The 22005-nt window shown below is 30.3% G+C and overlaps 4 protein-coding genes across 10 annotated transcripts in view; 2 read left to right on the top strand and 2 right to left on the bottom strand.

Annotated features, from left to right (window-relative positions):
* The window catches only part of LOC109601768 (transcription factor SOX-3), a 43195-nt gene extending 42532 nt beyond the window's left edge, over window positions 1-663 (top strand). For all 3 annotated transcript variants that reach the window (XM_020018051.2, XM_020018047.2, XM_020018050.2), the window contains one exon: window positions 314-663. In XM_020018051.2, the coding sequence (XP_019873610.1) occupies window positions 314-595 (282 nt within the window). In that variant the 3' untranslated portion in view covers window positions 596-663. The remainder of the gene's footprint in view (window positions 1-313) is intronic.
* Window positions 664-1169: 506 nt separating this feature from the next.
* On the bottom strand, window positions 1170-2546 carry LOC109601760 (ubiquitin-conjugating enzyme E2 J2). 3 transcript variants are annotated; one of them, XM_020018035.2, is made up of 5 exons: window positions 2232-2546; window positions 1937-2171; window positions 1743-1880; window positions 1484-1545; window positions 1170-1300 (listed from the first exon to the last, which is right to left on the bottom strand). In XM_020018035.2, exons 1-5 carry the CDS (start codon window positions 2348-2350, stop codon window positions 1228-1230), a joined length of 627 nt encoding a protein of 208 aa, XP_019873594.1. In that variant the 5' UTR covers window positions 2351-2546; the 3' UTR covers window positions 1170-1227. The 3 variants fall into 3 exon arrangements, with proteins under 3 accessions (XP_019873594.1, XP_019873593.1, XP_019873592.1); XM_020018034.2 differs by having other exon boundaries at window positions 1354-1545; window positions 2232-2542; XM_020018033.2 differs by having other exon boundaries at window positions 1170-1545; window positions 2232-2543.
* Window positions 2547-2646: 100 nt separating this feature from the next.
* On the top strand, window positions 2647-4650 carry LOC109601766 (ribonuclease inhibitor). Its single transcript, XM_020018044.2, has 6 exons — window positions 2647-2659; window positions 3046-3163; window positions 3213-3480; window positions 3532-3753; window positions 3803-4198; window positions 4254-4650. The coding sequence occupies exons 1-6, from the start codon at window positions 2647-2649 to the stop codon at window positions 4581-4583; spliced, it is 1347 nt and encodes a 448-aa protein (XP_019873603.2). The 3' UTR covers window positions 4584-4650.
* LOC109601765 (neprilysin-2) lies at window positions 4592-21559 on the bottom strand. 3 transcript variants are annotated; one of them, XM_020018041.2, is made up of 10 exons: window positions 15105-15246; window positions 11093-11226; window positions 9272-9846; window positions 9040-9216; window positions 8772-8989; window positions 8560-8718; window positions 8267-8507; window positions 8031-8199; window positions 7677-7927; window positions 4592-5055 (listed from the first exon to the last, which is right to left on the bottom strand). In XM_020018041.2, the coding sequence occupies exons 1-10, from the start codon at window positions 15143-15145 to the stop codon at window positions 4717-4719; spliced, it is 2304 nt and encodes a 767-aa protein (XP_019873600.1). In that variant the 5' UTR covers window positions 15146-15246; the 3' UTR covers window positions 4592-4716. The 3 variants fall into 3 exon arrangements, with proteins under 3 accessions (XP_019873600.1, XP_049822741.1, XP_019873601.1); XM_049966784.1 differs by lacking the exons at window positions 4592-5055; window positions 15105-15246 and adding exons at window positions 5926-6723; window positions 21247-21559; XM_020018042.2 differs by lacking the exon at window positions 4592-5055 and adding an exon at window positions 5926-6723.
* Between the last annotated feature and the right edge of the window lie 446 nt (window positions 21560-22005).

Genomic DNA, 22005 nt, shown 5'->3' with positions numbered 1-22005 from the left:
AGGAAAACAACACCAGATTATATTGTACAAATATATTATAAAGTTAAATATTCCATTATATTATATTGTATGTTGTATTTAGGATTATTTCGGCAACAGGCATTGCCAAAGTAGAAATTCATGTCGGTTCAGTTGATGGAAATACATATAAACAGTTGATTAAATACTTAAATAGATTACGAGAATTGTAAACCAACCGACCTTCATTATTTTAATGTGTTAAATCCATATCAAAGTGATATCGTTCAATTAAGAATATATAATTTAGCTGAATCAAACTGGGCGTTTTAATTACCTTATTTTATCATTTTAGGCTCACACTAACAAATCCAATTCCATGTATCTACCATTGTCCTGTACCAATTTCTGTGCCTCTCCTGACCTGTTCAGCAATGACAACAACTACCACAAGGAATTTATTACCAAGTACTTTCAGGATTTGCCAGAGTATGAAGTTATTAATGTAGTGGGTGAAGAAGGTGTCATGTTTTCATATGCCTCATTCTCCAACAGTGATTATGATTGGTTTGATCCCGAGTGTGACAATTCACGTGATGTTTTAGACTTAAGCATGTACCCCGATAAAAACCTTTAAGTAATGTATTAAAAAATTATTTAAAATTAAAATGTGGTGTATTAAGAATAAACTTAAAATGTAATCAATGTGAGATGTTTTTAATACCCAGAAGATCATTATTATCCATGGATATTTCAGCTATTAGGAAGGTACTCGTCAGTGGCAGCAATAATTTAGAACAACTTGATAAATTATATTTTTATTAATCAGCTATAAGGGTAATTAATAAATAAGAACTTAAAAAAACATTATTTATTTATACCAACAATTAATATACATTATAACATATGTACCAACTATGTTACATCTAATTTATAATACAATATAAAAAAGAATAAAGAATATGTACAAAAATGCAAGCGAACATACGAAATTTAAAAAATAAAATATTTATCAAGAGATAAAATGAAAATATATTTTAATTGTGACCATTAAGATCAGTGAAACATATTAAACATAAAGGCTAGAAGTAGTTAAAAGTTTAATATAGAAAAATAGAGTGCAACAGTGTGAAAAATTACTTCTCACATTTTTCTTTGCGTTCATTATCTAAATAGAGAAAAATATTAATATATACATACATAGAAAACAATTATAACGAGCAATAAACTTTTTATTTTGCTTTTAAAAATTGTCAAGTCACAAAAGGTTTACAACAACATCTGCTTCATTTTTCTACAAACTTTTTTGAAACCTCCCGACGTTTCAGCTGTATCCAAATTACTAAAAAAATTAAATATTAAGTAGAAAAGATAACTAAATTTGCCCATTCATACGAAATATTATTCGGTTTCTGAAGCGGTTGTTTTCATTACGTATTTGACGGTGAACGCAAAAGCAGCAAAACCGATTATTACTATTAAGTTGGTAATGCAAGACTGAATACTACTAGGTTCAGCTACTGACCGCAAAGTATTTGGACTGTCCACTGAATTCGCTTGGGCTGCACTCCTCTTGGTTATTTCAGCCTAAAAATTATACCAAATATTAATAATTTAATACAAAAGGAAATGTATGTGTTGTCTTTAATATAAAGATAATAATTACTGATTAACTGGTAGGAATGTGAAAACAATTCAATTATAAAGTGATTATATTGCCAATTGTTTATTAAATTGTGCATTACTGGTAAGATAAAATTGTACAGCATATTAGTAAAGCATACCTGAATAGCAGTAACTGTTTCTGGGAACAACTCACAGAACTGCTTATCCTTTAGGTTGAATTCCAGTGACTGATAAGCAAACTGCCTTTTATCATAGTCTGTTGTATCTATACTACCTAAAGTTGGACTCTTCTCAATCTAAAATTAATAAACCATATAATCAAAGCTTCAAATCACCAAATTTTGTACATTACCATGAAACTCAACAATCCAGTCAAAATAGTGGAAACACTCCAAGCTGGATTCCAAGTATCTGGATGAAAATCAGATATACTCAAACAAAGTTTCTTGTTTGTTTTGAAGCGACCATTGGGTGTAATCATGTAAATTGCAGGTGGCTTGAACGGAAACTCCCTAGGAAATACCAGCTTCCCATGATAAAAACCACCTTCATATGGGGTATTCTCTGGTCCACACACGACGTAATGCCTGAAAAATGACTCAAAACAATGACAAACCTGACAAATCCACAATAATAAAGTTGCTTACCATTCGAGTATGTTTGAAGGCAAAGGTTCTGCAGTAATGTATGGAACAGGATCGCGTTTCAGTCTCAAGTAGTCTTGTTTCAGTCTAGCAGTGGCACTGCTCGGTTTTCTGTTAGACATGTTTCTGTTGTGACAATTCTGAACACTCAAACGACTAATTAAGACAACATAATGATGAAAAAAGTTTGGTTATGTGGACCAAGCCACTAATTAAAATGTGATAACAAACAATTTACGACGCCGTGTAACCAACGCTGTTGTCCTGGAGACTGGATACCTTTTAAAGGCGGCGTCAGTCTAGGAAATATTGGAAACAATGTTCAGTGTGACAGTTGTAATCTTTTGACATATGACGTGTTGTTACAATAGGTAGTAGGCAACTAAGATTACTACAGTGCATACTTTTTTAATCTTCGATGATTGATTCAGGTATAGTTAAATGAAGTAGGCAATCTTAATTGTTCAGGTGAATATAAGGAATTAATTGTGCGCATGCTCTCACATTCAAATATGCCTATAATTTACATGCAATGTTGCCACTTTTATATATAGAACAATTCTTTGGTGTACGGTATAATTTTATATCAATAGTATGCTATTTAAATTTAACGAAATTTGATTTCAATTTAATATGAAACTGTTTTTAAATATAATAAACAATTTATAAATATTGATTTTTAGTTTAGAAGTTTCAATAAAATAGTCAAAAATATACAATTAATGAAATTATTTTTTTAAAATAATTGAAGGAAAAATGACATTGACGTTGTCATAAAATACACAATACAAAAAATTATTTATTTTTATTTCGTCAGAAATGGTGAATAAACGAAAATTTTTATCCCACGATTTTATTTCGCTATTCTGTGAAAAGAATTCCGATGGTACCAGGCACTTAAGATTAAAAGGACGAGATCTTTTTCAAAGAATTGGGTAAGTCACTATAATTATTATAAAATTTATATTATACTACTCATTCTAGTCGGAGATTAACTGCAGATGATATGCCAGAAATAATCAGATATTTAAAATACTTTCCAACAGTTACAAGCATCGACTTTTGCTACAATGATATTGGAGATGAAGGTATTAAAACTCTTGTTGATACATACTTTTGCAGGGAAAATGATATGCAGCACTTAAATCTAATGCATTGCGATTTAACGGGAAAAAGTTTGATTTACCTTAACGAAAGTCTATATTTAAACCTTAAATCGTTAAGAATAAATGGAAATCTTCTTGAACCACAGGTAAAAGTACTACTCCTCCTTAAAAAATAGATTGAGAATATAAATTTGTAGAGTGCTCACTTAATTTCACAGTTATTGAAAGGATGCGAGACTTTGGAAGATTTGGATATAGCTGAAACATCCATGACATTTGAAAGCATTGCAAATATTTGTAGATGGATAGAAGTGTGTAATAGACTAAAAATATTAGATATTTCCAGAGTTGTTCCCAAATCTAATTTGTACGTAAATAATTCTGCCATATTAGCAAACGATCTAGGATATTTACTAGATGTAAGTAGTTCCCTAGGTATGTAATTATTACACTAATTTTGCCTTACAGAAAAACAGTTCTTTAAAAGAATTGCATGCCCAAAAATGCGATTTTATGGGCCACGATATGGAACTTTTGTTGTACGGCTTGAAGACTAACAAAACCCTTATTATGTTGGATCTTGGATGCAACAGAATTGGGAATTATGGAGTTGAACTTTTGGCCAAGTGGTTAAAAACTAAACCGGCACTGCGAGGTTTGAACTTATCGAATAATCAAATTGGGGAGATCGGCGCACGAGCTCTTTCATTAGCAATTCCATATGCCTCATTGCGACTTCTGGATATATCGTACAATGATATTACTGATACGGGTATGAATCATATATTGTTCTGCTTGAAGAAAACTGAGAGATTAAGAATGTTGTATATGTGGGGCAATCCAATTACTTCTGTTTCCAATATGGTACTATTTATACTCTTATATTTATTGTATATTATAATCAATGAATTATGTGTAGATCATTGCAAGACTTCTTAGGACTCAGATATTAGCCCAAGAACACATTGACGTTAAAGTTTATTATGTGGATGGTGTGGCATATGCTGCTTATTATCCAGGCAATCACTACAAGCACAGGTACTACTGTGTAATGGATCACGGATGTCCAGTCGAAATAAAGATTAAAAAGAACCGTATACCGGATGAAGACACTCAAAGACCCGCAATGGTGGATTTGAAATACTATGATAGAATACCACCGTATGAATTCCCACCAAAGCCAAGAAGGCAAACTTATTACTGTGACTCCAGATGTTTGGATAAAGTAGAATTCGAAAGAGCCGATTAAAACTGCAGTTAATTTAAAAACAAAATTTATTGTCGATATTTAATAAAGATTACGTATAATACCTAAATTGTTGTATAACCAACACTAAATTAACACATATAAATAAAATTAAATAATCACAAATCACAAAATTTTACCAGACCCGACATTTCTTTATTGGATTCATCTTCGACCCCTCCGGACAACTGAAGTCCCTGGCGAAGTACTCGGAGTTACTCATCGGTCCTCTGACTCTAAACTCACCGGGCGAGTGGTAACCGGTGAGGATTCTCAGTTTCAGTGATTCGGGTCTGTATTGGGCGCACCACGTGTTCGCTGCTGAGATCCAGAACATTTGATTAGGTGTGTACTTTAGACCAGGTAACATTGGCTCCTCGCCGTTCCTCTGCACCCACTTGTTGTAGGCCAAGTACGCCTCTTTGATGCCGCCGTTGTCAGCGATGTTTTCTCCTTGGGTGTTTATGCCGTTTAACTAAAACAGGTTGGTTGTTAAAATTTTGCGTTCACTTCAGGGAAAGGACTTTTAACAATGATATGATTAGAAACAAATAAATCTTGTTCTCACAATGTGGTGCATCTTTCACTGACTTTTATTTGTTCAACCACATAATATTTTATAGAAAAATAATACACATTATATGTAGGACGATTGATTTAATACTTTACACCATTTTGCAAAAACAATTTTACATATTAACATATTATTTATGTACATGTACATGTGATGTATTTGAATTAGACACTATATAAAATTATAAAATAAAATATGGGTTTAAATATTAAACTAATAAACATGAAATGAATTTTTTATGAAATTCTAATTCATTTTTTCAAATACTTGAATCAATATTTAGAAATTTATGATGAAAATAACATAATTAATTGTAGTAAAAATAATTGGATGCCTACAAAATATACTTCAGTGTAAAGATTTGTTTTTTAATTTTAGGTAAGTATTAAATTTATTATAAAACATAGACAAAAACTACTATTTACTACTAAAACTCTATATGTTAGTGAAACCACATTTAATTATGTTTACGAGTTAAGCACCAAAATCCCTTAATTCCCAACGAAATAAAGCAATATATTTATGTTGCTTTATAGTAGCAAGTACAAATATGTACATACCTTATTATTTTACCAGATTTAGGTGTCACAACAAAATTATTCCTACATTTATTATATTTTGTGTAAAAATATATAAGCAACAATTTCTACAAAAAAGTTATAAAACAAAAGCATGCGATTAAATAAAATAAAACCCAAACATCAGTATACCTCTAATAACCGATACCAAAAACAAAAATTAGTCTATAACTAGTAATAAAAGATAGTCCTCTACAGGTATAATACTTTATTATTAACAAATGTATAAATAATATTATTTAATAATATAACCTATAAAGTATAGTAATATACATACATATCTACAAAATATTTATATGTTTCAAAAAGAATTATATGAATTCTAAAATTGTGTGTGCTATGGATTCTTAGTTTTGCCATTAAAGCGAGATTTCAATAGTCATGGTCAATTTTTTATAAATGATTATAGTTTTAAACAAGGAAATAAAAAAGGCGACCTATTAATTTAAATTAAGTACTGAGTCAGTCGAATAGTATCCCAATAGATCTCATAAAATCGAGTGAAATTTATAAATATTCTTGTTTAAACCAATCAAAATGGTAAAACGCTGAATATTTCCTTAAAACGAAGAATTCAATGTCCACTAAATATTACCAGGAAAAGCATCAAAAGCCAATCGTTTCTTTTCCTCATGACTTAGCGAACGAATTTCTACCAAATTTTACATTTCCTCTCCGGATTCATTCTCGACCCACTCGGACATTTAAAATCTCTGGCAAAATCTTCCATATTACTGAACGGACCAATGACCCTAAACGAATCGGGCGAATGTTCGTCGGTCACAACGATTTGCTTCATCTCTTCAACGCGGGTCTTCGAACACCAGACCATTGCTGCGGAGACCCAGAACAGTTGCCTGCCGTTGTATTTGATGCCGGGCAGCTTGGGTTCGTCCCCGTTCTTTCGTACCCATTTATCGTAAGCCTTATAAGCCTCTTTTATGCCGCCATTGTCGGCTATGTTTTCTCCCTGAGTGTTAATGCCGTTTAACTGAAATACCAAAATAAATTCGAAACTACTGTTAGTAGATTAGACATGCAGTGTGCATATATTAATCTGGGCAGTATAATCAGAGAAAGAATTCATTATGTTTTATGCATGTAGAAGCACGAAACTATCATTAAGCTATCTATATTGTATGCTTTTTGGTGCTGACATTTATAAGACAAATGGTCTGAGCACTGGAAGAACGAGTTATATAAATCATGCATTCTTTAAATATCAAAATTGGCTTTTTATTTCTGAATTTGTTAATGATTGACTTTGGTAAATAGTAAATGGTAAATAATTGACGAAAATAAAATTAATAAAATCTCATTTTGACTTAAAAATCACTTATCAATGAGTGTGAAGTACTAAAATTAGTTAAATACTTCTATAAAATTATGAATTAATGAATTATCAGGTATTTTTTAAATGGTAATCCTTGCAATTAGATAATAATGTTTTTCTGAAACTCTTTTACATTTAAAAACCATTATTGAATGCGCATTTTAGAATTATTAAGAAAAAAAACCGGAAAGAAAACAAGACAAATTGATATTTAATTTAACACGAGTACTCATTTTAACATAAGCTGAATATTTATAAATTTTGCCAGAAAATAACATTAATTACCTAATCATGTAATTTTATATTCGTGCTGATTTTATGTTGATTTAATGTGTTTAGCATTGAAGCAAGGAAAGCAGCCTCGGTACTTACAGTTGTGTAAATCACCAAATGAACTGACTGCACTGACGATCATGTATGTACGTATGTGTAGTTACATGACGATAACATTATTGAAATAAATGAAATCATATTGCCCTTTATGGTATATGAACACTTCGTCTGATATTCCGTTATTACCGCCTTTTTAATATATCCCACCGTTACTAACCTCATGCTCCCCCCAAAACCACCAAAATCTATATACAAATCCAATAACCAGGTAAACTTACATTGAGCTTCAATTCTGGAACGGTGTAGTTACCGTACTGGTCAATGATGCACTGGGCCTTGCTCACGAAGGCTTCCCTGGTCTGAGGTGCCCACCAGTCCACCAGATTGCCCTCTTTGTCGAACTGTCTTCCTTGATCGTCGAAGCCGTGAGTTATTTCGTGCCCAATTACAAAACCAATTGCTCCGTAGTTCATGTACCTGGGACGGTCTGCACTGAAGAAGACCCCTTGGAGGATTCCCGCAGGGAATTCTGGAAAACGATTATTAATCAGAAATTTGATAGCCGATTTTCCGAATTGTTTTTATCATGAGATCAATTAGTGCATCAATTAAATTTGATTCGTTCGACTTACGAATGCTGTTTTCGATGGATGAGTAGTACGCGTTGACAACAGCAGGTCTTCCATGAGTTATCCAGTCGGTCTTGTTAACGGGTTGTCTTAAACGTTTGAAGGAGAACCGCGTTCCAAACAATGTCAAGTTCAGAATTGATCTCATGTAGTTATCTGGGTCCAGTTCCAACTGTTAAAAAATTACATTTAAAACATGAAGACTTGAAGTTACTAAGGTATATTCAATGGCATCTTACGTTCCCATAAAATTCCTCCAATTTTTTATCATCAGTCAACTCGTCGGGGTAGCCAATGTGGGTGGACATTGACTTAGCTTTTTCCAAAGCGTTTTTCCTGGTGGTTTCGTCCATCCACTCCACATTATTCAGGATAGTTTGGAATTCCTCCCTGATATCCTTCACCATTTCTATGGCACTTTGTCTGGCCTCTTCGTGGAAGTACTTTCTTACATACAATGCTCCAGCAGCGATGGATAAACTATAATTATTTAAAATATATATTAGATTACCACTGATGTTAAAATTAATACCTTCCAGCAGACAAATCAATACATTCCTTCCATCTGGCTTCTCTTTCAGTCCTTCCAGTGACAATTGTGGTGTATTCCAATTGACGGTTTCTCAGCTCTTCAGTCAGGTAAGAAACTGAAGTAGCTGCAGCCCTCCACATGACGTAATTAGCTTGCACCCTAAAACATTAATATTTCGTAAAAATACACCAATAATAAATTTGTCTTGTTACCTCTTGGGTGTCCTACTGATAAGTCTTTCGAAGTCAGTTATATATTTGGGAACGTTTACAATAATAATTTCCCCTGGCTGCACAGAAGTGTCGGGGGCTAAAAGGGTGTTCATGTACTCGTTCCAGGGTATGCTGGGGAAGTTCTTTTGCAAGTCGTCAATGGTCATTGGATTATACAAAGAGGTGGCGTTTCTACGTTTTTCACTTGGCAAGGAAATCTACAAAATTATTGTTAATAAATTATAACGTGTATTATTACAAGATGTACATTGGCTAATTTCATTTCAAACTCTAGTGATTCCCTGAGTTCCGTTTTTGCTTTTTCTCTGTCAGCACCGAAGATCACTGCGATGTCCACCATGTAATCATAATAGGCCTTAACTAACTTTTCATTGAAGCCCTTTATCAAGAATTCTCGCCTCAGGCCCAATGAGGCTTGATCCAACTGTAAATGATAAACTATAAATTCTATAACTGACAGGGAAAGTAATAAAACTTACGTCGATGATTCTTTTAGTGGAGTTCTTCAAGTCGATACCAACGGAGAAGTCGATGAAGTAATCAACACTGTAACCAACCTTTCTGAACTTGTACACCGATTCTCTCCAGTTGAATTCCCCTTCGTTCCAAGTGCTGCCTTCCAACAGGGGCCATCCTCCCAAATCCTTGAAAATCTGATGGATGGTCGACAGGCCAATTTCCTCGATCCTCGTTTTGTTCATGCAAGCTCTGTACAATTTTTTGGTCAGTTGGAATGGTTTGGGTTCAGTTTCACTGATGGGCTCCTCGATCATGGATCTCAGTTGTTCCTGAAGTAGGTCACTGATTATACTGAACGAAGTCACTGATGACTTGTCGTCGGGAATGTTGGTCTTTTTCAGGAAGTTACCGCAAGTGAACTGGTAGAAGTCGTCGCAGGGATCTACGTTTTGGTCCATGGACGAGAGCACGTTGCTGGCTGTGTGGATGCAGCCTGGCGTCAAGCATATTTTTGACTGGCTGGTTTTTGAATCTGAGTCGTAGACGTTGATTATTGAAGGGTTGTTGCTTTGTAATGCCTGAGCATTTAGTGGGTCTGGAATGTTACATGTCAAATAAACAAAAGCATATGTTTCTGTGGTACTCTAATATTATATAATAACATTTTACTTGTATCAGTTGCAACACTGTACTGGCAAAAAGATAATGGCAATAGTCGAGTCATTGACCAACTTTCTAATTGGTGCTGCAACTTCGATTTGTTTGAGTAAACGTATTGGAAGAAAAAAGGTAAAAGATTTAACATACCAATGTAATAACGGAGGCATTATTATTAAGTGATATTAAACTTGATATGTATGTCGACGTTGCGCATCATAAAAATTTCTAAACGGAAATTATAATGGTATGTTGTAGGTAATTATTTAGGCTTCATAGGAAGCAGGCAAATTTATTTATTTAAATATTAGATAACAATGTATACATAGAATTGGTGTGTGTGGGATAAATCTTTTGTTTAAAAGATAAAAAAAGATTAAAAAGTAAGTTATCAATATGTGTATCATTAATCAGAAAAACAGTAAAAAATTAATTAAAAAGTTGTGACAAATTTTCGTGGTTATCTCCATTTTATTACAATATTTGCCCATTAAAATTGTGTGTCGAAAATCCTTGAGTTTACGAATGTGCCAATCAATTAAATATCATTTGTCGTAAACCCACGTTAATCCAACTAATTTTATTGATAAAATTAAAGTACACGTACACTTTAGTCATAGTTCCAGGGATTCATGAAGGGAACGAAAAAACATAATTTATCCGGTATTATTTCATTAAGGAATTCCACATTTCGTCGCAATTCCTTAACAGATTAATCAGATTAAAACGATAGCGTTGAAAATCGTTTCCTTTACTTGTTGACGCAACGTATGCGTTGTCCAAATTCGCAAACGAGACTTTCACGAAAAATTTTGTAACGATATCGAATGATTTTTTGGTATGTTGTTTATTAAATGTTTGTCGCATTGAATGCAAATTTAAGGGGAGTGTTTCAAATTAGTTTTAACGATGATGGGCAAAATTTAAAAGGAGTCAGTCTGATGCATGTTGTGAATCACTTTAAAATGTTTTCCAGAAATGGCATAAAGGTTATTTACTGTGTCATATTTGTACACGTATACCTGGTTTGAAATTTTGATAAATCAATGTGACGATGAACTCGTATTATTTATTATTAGGATTACTATAACATTTATTCATTATCACGACTGATAATGATACGTTTAAAATATTAATGTTTTCCTAGGTATTATTAAAATATAAACATTTAAAAAGATACTTACTGAATTCTTGATTTTTTCCATACAACACACAGGCTAGAGCTATAGCTAATGAGATTACTAGACAAACTACCACTACCACAGTTAAGGTGAGACTTCTTTCCAAATTTGAACGTCGCTTCCACCATGTCGGATTTCTGTAATACAAATAAAACACAAATAAAAACTATTATACTGATTAAATTATTTATTAAATAGTAATGTTTAATTATACATTCATGATGTTGTCCAGGTATCGCTGAAATTCACAAGAAAGCATTTGATTTTTGTCAACGCCCAACATTTGAAAGTAATCCACCAACATTTGAATTTTAACACACGTTTCAATAAACTGGCCCAAAGAAATACATTTATTATTCATCGGATCATATTTGTGAATCAGCTTGTTGGCGAATGCGCTGGAAAAATTATAACCCATCATTCTAAACGTGCTTTTCAAATCATCCTCCTCTATTCCAACGTCAAGCTCTTCCTGGTTGGCTTTGAACGTGGCGATCCAGTAGTTAACGTATTTGTGTATCAGTGCGAATTCGTTAATTCCAACGAGTTGGGTCTTTTCTTGATCAACCATGTCTATGAGTTGGTTACAACAATCCGTGGATAGTGACAAGCCTTGGCTGAGAAGAAGTGCTTGTGCCAACTCTTTTCCATTTATTTTACCCAACCCACTTTTATCCACAGCTTTAAAATGTTTGTTTATATCAGGGTTTTGTACGTCGGACATTTTTGACTCAATAAAAAGTCAAATTAAAGTCATTTGTGACAACAAAGAGTTTTACTCATTATCAAACGTAATCATTTTGTTTCACCCTAACTTTGCCCACTTGATAAGATAATTTAAAATGTAAATTGGTACAAAAAATAAATACTATACTATAGATACACTTTTAAAACTCAATTGTCTCAAAACTACACTATTTATCAATTATAGATCCAAACTGGTGATGTTGCTTATTAATTTTTCTCATTTAAAATGTGACGCACTTAATAAAATCACCATTAAAATTACTGATGTGTTTATGGTTTTGTTAGAAGATGTTTAAATATAAAAATACGAAATAAAATATGTAGTAAAAAAGGTAGATCAAGATTATCTCATCTTTCTTAAAATTATTTAGTCAAGTTTCTCTGGAACTTTACACCAAAGAATGTTAAATGTGTGCTTTTTCTTTAGTTACACGTATAAATAACCTTGGACCAAGAGGCTGTAACCTATCTGGGTTATTTTTGAAAAACTGAAGATTAAATTGAACTACAGCAATAATAATAATAGTTGATAATACTTATATTTAAGAATTAATAACACTGACAAAAAACTCAAACTATCTACAAACCGGTAAAACCAATAAAAAAATACATACTCGTTTTCTTCAGGTAGATTGTGAGGTTCTCTAGCCACACTTCTATATTCATTTGTGACACTCATGACGAAAAAGTAAATGAACGCATGTTTCGCTGTGATAAAACTAAGTTGAAACTTACATTTAAACAAATCTGTGGGTACGATAATTATTAGATATCTTAATCTCGAATAAAGATATATCACAAACCTGTTTTAGTATATACGTTGGTACTAACTAGGAAATTAAAAAAAAATAATGTTCTTGACCACCAATAGTATAATTATAGTTAGCATTTCATTTACTTTTTTTTAATTAGACAAAACGTATAAAAATAATTAATAACAAACTTACGACATAGCATAATATTTATGAGTATCAGCTAAAGAGTAAATTGCACCTATATATTCGAAAACTGCCATCATTTCCTTTTGAATCACCTGCAACTACTGTCAGATTGTTACTTATTTTTCTGTTTGCTGCATATATAGATAAGATAGAGACTCGCCAAATCACTAATTTGTTAAAGTTAAATATTCTAAAATTGCCATCTTCCCATTTTAAAACCGATATATTAATTGAATACTTTTATATTTTGTTGTTTGAAGATAAGAATAAAATACTTCCATAACTTACTCGTCAGAAGATTCGCTGGTTTTGGTTAAAAGAGTAACACTGTCGAGCTCTACCATTGCAATTATTGACTACACGTCTAAACTCACGTTATACAATAAAATTGGTTTAATATTTACATGTATATGTGTACTTATAAATTTATCTTATCATTTTTATCACATAATATTTTCTTAAGAAAAAGACCCCTTGAGTGGATTATTTTCTTGCAATTTATTGTTGAGATATTTAACTTGCCTTATACGATGAAGGTAGACGAACTGAAGCAATGCAGGTTATTTTGTATTCTTGTTGCATTTTATTTTGCGGAGTAACGACACGTGTGTTTTGTACACTATAATAAACATCAGTGGAACAAAGTGTTCAGTCTGCTCAGGTGTGGGTCATAAGAAATGGGTTTCTGAAAATTGGCTGTAGAATAAGGACCTATCTATATATGGCATATCAATTTAAAATTGTTATTATCATGATTTAAACAAAAATAATGACATACATAAATAGCAGACTTCTTGTCGACATACTTATCTAATTTAATCTAGAGATAAGAATATATATTATTTAATGCACATATACAAGGTGGTATACCGATCTAAAACCATTTACTACGACTGAGTTTTGAGAGAGAGAGACATCATGCACGACAGAGACAAACTGGAGTGACAAATGTTTCTCTTTCACTCAGAATTCAGTTAGCGTAAACTCTTTTCAATAGGAATACGTATTAACCAACTAATTTTTTATTTGAAATTAATCATAAAAACTATTCATGAGTGAACAAGTGTTAAAAAATTGTAACGTCCATGAAAATCCTCTTTGAGGTTTGTTTTCAAATTGTGCTTAATGGGCAGTGTCAAATTTATTGGAATTGTGGTGAATGGTGACTTACTTTATTAAGTATGTATGTCTATTATTTATTTATTTAATTGTTCAAACTAGTAAATAAAAAAAGTCTATTTTTGTTTAGTTCCTGTTTAATAAAATCGTGATATAATTAAGCTGGAGATAAAGCTATATTTTTATTTATTGTTGTACCAGTGGACTAAGACAGCCTTGAAAAAATTACCAGCTTTTGTGAGTGAATCTAAGATATGAAGATAATAAATAATAATTAAATTTATGTTACGTAAATAAGAAGTTGCAATTAAGATGATTATTTAATATCGTTTTTATTGCTTTTCATTATATTTTGGTGCCAAAATTAGTTTATGTTTTAACTGTTAATGGGTCTACACAATAATAATTTATTAAGGAAATTATTAAATAGAAATTTTAATTGTGGAAATTACAAACTTTTATAACACGAAGAGAGACTTTTACTTTTGCACACGTATGAATATCGATGCAAATTTCACCGAAGAACCTTTTAGTACAATCGTAAGCAATCGATCTGTCCGAGAGTGTGTTAAGCAATCATTTATATTCTGGCGGTACGACTTTTCATAGAGATTTTCAAATGAGATCCTAAAATCCTTTTATCACCATTTCCATATACACGTAACTTTACTTTACCCTCCAGTGCAACTCCAGACCGGATATCGGTCACTTACAGTTTTATGAAAGTCGTCAAATACTAATTTTATGGTATTGTGCAGGGTTTATGTGATTATTAACAAAATAACGAAATCTCGTATTTACATGATGATTTATTATCAAGTAAAAAATAATATTGGAACTTGTACTCAAACGTTGATCTTGAATCACACACAAAAAAAAAAAAATTATTTGTGTCAATCTAATCTATTATAACTATTTTAATCAAAACAATTGTTGGAACCTTTTAATTGGTATGTTTTTTCAACCATTTTTGCTTAATTAAAAGGTCATTTGTGTCCAAATTGATCATAAGATATTATAAGTTATAAAAATAAATGAAACTTATCAGATTATGGTTCATAAATAAGGAATTAAATACATTTTGCTTTAAAATTGTACTATAAATATATATTGTTTAATTCTGACATGACAAAGCATGATTCCTTGAACGTGAGATTGTAAATTTTGATTCGAATAAAGTTGTATTAATTAATTGATTAAGTACTCACATCTCATAATTGTAATCGATGCTGTGCAACGAGGGACGCATAGTGCACTAATATTAGGAAACAGTGTCACTATCACGAACACCAATAACAGTATCTTGCGTTCGAACCGTAACAGTTGACGATAAACTATATGTAATTTTTATTTTTGCGACGTTATATCTCCAGTATTTCAGTACTACCTGTTTTCCAACGTGATATGCTGTGGAAAATGTGATTATCGCAAAAATTTTAAATACAGCAATAACAAACAGCAGTTTTATTGTACTTCGTTTTTTATTGTTTTTACAATTAACGTCGACATTGTCAACTCGTTAAGGATGCAATCTTTCGAGAAAGCGGGGAATTAAGTGTTTCTGATTAATTATTAACGGTACGACGTTTTATCAACGACAGGAAAATGGTACCATTATTATTCCATCCGTGCTTTAACTTATTTTTAGTCAACCTTAAACCTATTCAGTAACTTTAATTGTTGATATAACTAACAAAATTATTAAATTTAAGGAAGTCATTTTTGTGGTATGAACAATTATTTTGGTACTACCTTGAACATTATCAGTTGCATGTTAATATTCGCATAATAACTAGGTTCTACGATTCCTTATCAATGAAAATTTACGTAATTGGGCTGAAAATGTGTGTGTTGTTAAAATTAGCAATGGAAATAATGTAAATAACACATTTATATAAAATTTACGACGTTAGTAAGGAAATAAATTATTATCTGGACTCCACAGAACCAAATAAATCAAGTTCATTTGTTTGTTTGTTAAACATCTTGTATTTCATTGTCCATTTGTTTGTATAAACTATTTCGAAATGACACATTTTTATTTTTTTAATTTAAAAATATTTTTATTTTGAAATTAATTTTTTGGTACAGAAATGTATAGTTCTAAATTGTATTGACTCAATTAATATGTACAGCTTTAATAAAAAGCTTTAAAAAATGTTTTCTTTGCCTACCAAACCAAAGCTACAGCCAAAAAATTGAAAAATTACCTAAAGCTCCTTTAAAAAAAGCTCTCCAATGTATTAAGCATATTCGGAATTGTTTTCAACAAAATTTCTTAAAAAATACACTTTGTATTTTGTCCAATTGTTGCTATAACCTTTTGTTTTTCATTATTATTGCCTAATATCTTTTGAATTTTGTTAAACAGTGAAACAATGAAAAGTATCATCTGAATATTTGTTTAGTATTCAATGTATTTCGTGGTGACACATTATAGTACTCACAGTTAATGACTAACTTGATTTTTACTATTGTTTGCATAACCACAATTACTTATACAAAACCACACTCAAAGGAAAAATGCACATTTTCCTGGAGAGATACGTTACCTCATTTACACACGAAATAAATTACGCAGATCAGTTTAGTCGATTTTTTTATTGAGAGTCTATTAGACAGTGAACCGTTATACCTAGTCTGATATGGATACAGCATTAATATTCATTACATCACGGAAACATACAGTTTAAAGTACTAATTCAATTTAAACAGTTAATGTTATAATAACTAAACAAACAGATCGTGTTAATTTTTTCATATTGAAATTGTCAATTTGATGTGGCGCTGTACAACCGTGCTTCAAGACTTTTTAACTTTTAATTTGAATAATAAACTAAATGGGGCACTCTAAATGTGCCTAACTTAATTAATTTATAGGACTCCAGACTAGAAAATGTCTCTCGCCTCGCAAACCTTTTTACAGGTGGACGACATTTTTTCATTGAAGCCCAAGGTTGGGGTCACTGAAAACGTGCACAATCAAAGTTAACCACACTAAAGGATTTTTTAAACAAACTTTTCCCTGAAATCACAACAATGATTCAACTAAAAAATATATATTCGTATTCGGCTACTGTTTTAAATTACTGATACATGTGCTTGAATTGCTCCAAGAAAGTTAACAATGCTGTAATAACAATAATATTCTTGTTGTTTGCCTTTGAATATATAACATGATTGCTGTGATTAGAAATCGCATTCATCACTTATGTGAAAGTTTTCGATATGCTTTGGTGAGAAATTATTAATGTAATTATATTCCATTAAATAAATCAAAAGCTTTTGGACTAGTTCAACTTTTTGTATGATTTGGGGGGTCACGGCCATGGAAAAAACAATGTTTTCTCATAATTACCACATCACAACCTTAATGTAATGTAACAGCCTTAAAAAAATACGTATGTAGTCTGAATATATTAAATTATCTGATTGTTAGAACCACAAAATAGTGGATAATCCCCATTGTGACCACAAAATTGTGCATATCCGTTTTTCTCCTACCTAAACCTCATTTGCTACATGAATTATGCAAATTTAAATATTTGATATTCATAATTGTTAAACGAATTTTATAGCATTTACTTAACAATGTTAAAAATAAATATTAATCAAAAAAATTTATGTTTTCAATTAGCACGGTTTTCTTTTAGAAAAACGGAAAATTTCCTTTTATTTTTATGCACAAAAACACATTTTGATCAATCATTATCATTTATTTATTGCATTTGTTTGTCAGTCAATTTCTTAATTAACGAAACAAGTTTTGTTTGAATTATTTTTACATGTACCATCCAAATTAACATAATTTAATACTTAAAACTGATGATACTCAAAATAATTAAGATAAGTGAAAACCACTTCAATATAAAATTATCATATTTTAATACTTAAGATTGATGATATTGAAAATATAATAATTAAGATAATAAAAATACTATATATTGATTGGATTAATAAAATAGTTAATTGTTGTTGTTGTTGTTGTTGTTGTGTGCTTTGTGGTGTTTAAGTAAAAAATAAAAAGTAATTAGTTAACACGATCTTCACCATTAGTGGGTTAGTAGGTCTCACAATTTTGCCCATTTTGCATAAACTAAATATTAATTAGCCGGCGTTTCGTTACACAAGTAATAAATATAATTTGGACAAATATCCGATAATTTTTCACGTTAAACACGATAATTACCCAATAAATTACCTGGTTTTTCCTATTTTGCAATTGTTAATAAGATGGTTAAATTTATATCATAAATAATTTTAAATTAAAGACTTTATCGATGCTAATCCTTTCTAATTTATTCATTTTGAGTGCAACGACAATATTTTAGTTTTGATAAATCAATTTTATTTATCCAGAAATCACGATCAACATTTTACGTCATAAAACTAAACAAAACCTTCATCGTACCAATTCGTATTTGCTCTTCTAATGATTTCATTGTTTTGTTACAAGTTACTTATGACGTTTGAGTAGCTTAAGGTCAAAATTACTAGTATAGTACGACAGAATATGTTTTACAACGTTTATTAAATATATTGCACACAAATATAAATTTAATGGTGTTTAACAATATTTAACAAAATATTAAAGTAAGAAATATGAATGTAAACTTTATGACACAATTTATTATTAATATTAATATTATAAATTGTGTAAAAATCAATTTTCTTGACCAATAAACATAAAATACAAAAATATTTAGTATATTAATATATGAGGGATTGTCAAGTTGAATAAATTGACTTTTTTTAACATATTTATGAAGAAAACTGAAACATTCATTCAGTCAATTATTCAATACTTCAAGTGATAGTTACAACCTCAAATTTTGAGTTAAATCTCATTTAGGAGCGTTGCTTTTTATATAAAAATTTGAGAGATGCATTCACCAATTATTCAAAATGGCAATGAATTTATTCAGAGACAAAAAAATACTCCATACTCTTTGAATCATTTCCATATATTGCATTAAAATGTTTTATTTGTGGATCTGGTCCATTAATTTTGAGTACCTCATAAATAATATTGAAAATATTAACATTGCCATCCTGTGTCTTCGTTATTGTCTTTTGTGTTAAGGACAAATGGCAAATCCACATATTTTTGTATAGAATTATGTACAAACATTTCTGAGACATGTGATATATATAAAATATCCAATTATGTACTTACATACTATCTTGATATTTCTCTCAAGTCTCAGTAAATAATTGACATTAATTACACTGCTTTTAAATAACGAATGTACATTTTAAATTTGGATCAAATCGTTTAATTAAACCAGTTAACATTGCAGTATTAAAAATTTGGCGAATGTAATAAATACCAGGTGTTTCGTAATAAAGTCCCAATCCATCTTATCTTATTGACTCTTTTATACGTCTGTATAAATAAATAAATAAGTCGGAGGCATAGTGTGAAATATTATCTAAATATGAAAATTGATTTAAACTTGACTGTCATTCAGTGAACACCAAATTCCCCATTGATATATTTTAAGCACATACAATTCAATTACCACTAAATCGATGTTGAAAATTATTAATTAATGATAAAATTTAATAGTACGCACACTTTACCGAAATACCACAGCATAATTCATTTATTTTCTCATGAATAAATTTAAATAAAGCTGTGATTAAGAGTGATAAGATAGACGCATTAATAAAAGAGAATTTGTCATTGATAATTAAAGCAAATGTTATTTATATTTAAATAAATGTAATGATCTACACAGCATCAAATCCAGCATATTAATTTGGCCAGAGTAACAATTAGTATTTCCCACTTAAATCGACTGATAATTTCTTAAGTACACACGTTGAGACAAAAAAACAATCAATTTAAGTACTTCCCCTGTACCTTTTACTCTTATGGAATCGTGTTGATTCTCGTGAAATTATTATAAATGTGTTTACGGTGTTTTCATATTCCAAAGTGCTTCGAACGTGAGGCACATTTCCGATGGTTGATGGTCATACAATAGAACACGGGCGATTCTAGTAGGTCATGACGCCGCCCAGACACAACTCGAACTATTGAGGCCATCGGAGTCTTCGGTCGTAAAGAATTCCGGGCGTACTGTGAGATAATTATCTATCGGGTACTAAACACCGAAGAAAGTAATTTTTTTAACCACTTTCGAAAACTCTTTGTGTGAACAAATAAACTTTATTTATTTTATTTTATTTTATTTTATTAATATCAAAAATTAAATTGGTAAATTAATATTTCATTTTATAATTACGTAAGTTATTTTTGAGCATAAAAATTTAATTAATAAATAGGTGTTTAAATTTTTATGAATCAATAAAAAGACGATAAACTTTATGCATTTTCAAATAAAAGATTGATTAATATTCTGGAATGAAATTTCTAAAAACAAGTTAAATAATGAGAACAATTATTTAAATATATAAACAAACAAAGATATAAATCAATTGAATAATTACTAAACTTTATTACAATAATTTAATGTTTATGCACCTTTTGTTGTCTAAAAATTAATATTTAATTGTTTTGATAAAATATGAATATCTAATTATACATATTATTGGAAATTATTCATAACAACAGTTTCACAATGCCACAATAACTAAATAATCAAAAAAAATTATATTATTACTAATTTGTTTTTAGAAATTATTCATATAATTTATGTCCAAAAATGATCAGTTGATAATAAGTTAAAATTTCATTGTCTGTAAATATTGACCCTGTTGTAATAAAAATCTGTTGTTTGTGTATTTGAGACGTTTATATTTACTGATTTACTTAACTTGTGTAAACGCACCACATAATTTTAATATTTAAAGTAGTATTATTTTAACTTTGCACACTTAATTATTTATTAATGTATGGATTTAACAATGTGTGCAGGAAATGAGATACAATATGCTACGTTACAAATTTCATTATTTAACAAGTATAATTATAAAATTAAAGCAAATAATTCGTAAATTACACAAATCAAGCCTTTGAATAATAAGTATGTACATAAGAAAAATATGTTTTCCTAGAAAATTATTACATGCATATATATATACGCCTACATTTTTTAATAAACGTTTTAAATTTGAGGATTTTTATGTTTATTTGTGGAGTAACGATTAATTTCCAATTAGAATGGATTAATTACGTTAAATTATCATTATGTCAACAATCAATGTTTGTATTTGTTAAATAAATGACTCGTAACCAACACTTGGAGTACTTGCATTATTTATAAACTGGAAACACGTGACGTTATTGTCGTGAATTGTTTTAAAATCTAAATAAATTATGTGAATTTTTCCTCACTAAAAAGTCACACGCGAATCAAATTGTAATTGTAAATTGCAACTTACTTTATAACCGTTTGCTTTACTCCGGTTGTCATGGCTCGAAAAACTAAATCACTACACTTATACGTATATATAAAAAAATTGAATAAAGTCACTGATAAAATAAGTTGATGGTGAATTCACGTTTTATTTAAAAAGACAGAGAGGACTTATGGTTCATGCCGACACATTGCCGATGAAGGTGTGATGAGAAGAGACGATTTCAATATGAACTGGAGAAGCGTACCGGTGTTCCTTTCAGCTTTATAATAACTAACATAGCCCCCACTTTCCTCCTGCTGGGCCTGCAGGAGTTGGCTTGGTGGTCCACGGAATCCTCTACTTTTCAGCTTTATTGTTCTGTTATTTATTAATTTAACAATTTCGTTTGTTTTTAATTTTTGTTTACAATGTTGGTAATTTCACTTTTAATAAAATAAAAACCACTAAACATATATATTTATTAACCATGAGTATAAGAAGGGACAAAAATATTAATATTCCAACAATTCTTCAAATGTTATTATTTATTATTAAATATTAAAATTAATTAGGTTAGAAATATGGTTCAGTTACTTATCATATATTATTATTATTATTATTATTATTATTAGAATAAAATAATACAATAAACACAATTATAATAAAAGAATTTTTATTTAATTCAAGAATGTAAATATGTAAATTATAGTCCAGATTAAAATTTAACTTCAATGAATTTTTTCAATGCATTAATTTGCATTTATTTATATTGTCTCAATGTAAATAAATTCACACGAGAGT

Source organism: Aethina tumida, chromosome 4 (genome assembly GCF_024364675.1).
Source record: "Aethina tumida isolate Nest 87 chromosome 4, icAetTumi1.1, whole genome shotgun sequence".
In the NCBI taxonomy this organism is placed as follows: Eukaryota; Metazoa; Arthropoda; class Insecta; order Coleoptera; family Nitidulidae; genus Aethina; species Aethina tumida.
The sequence above is the reverse complement of the archived record's forward strand: the minus strand, read 5'-3'. Positions and strand labels throughout refer to the sequence as shown.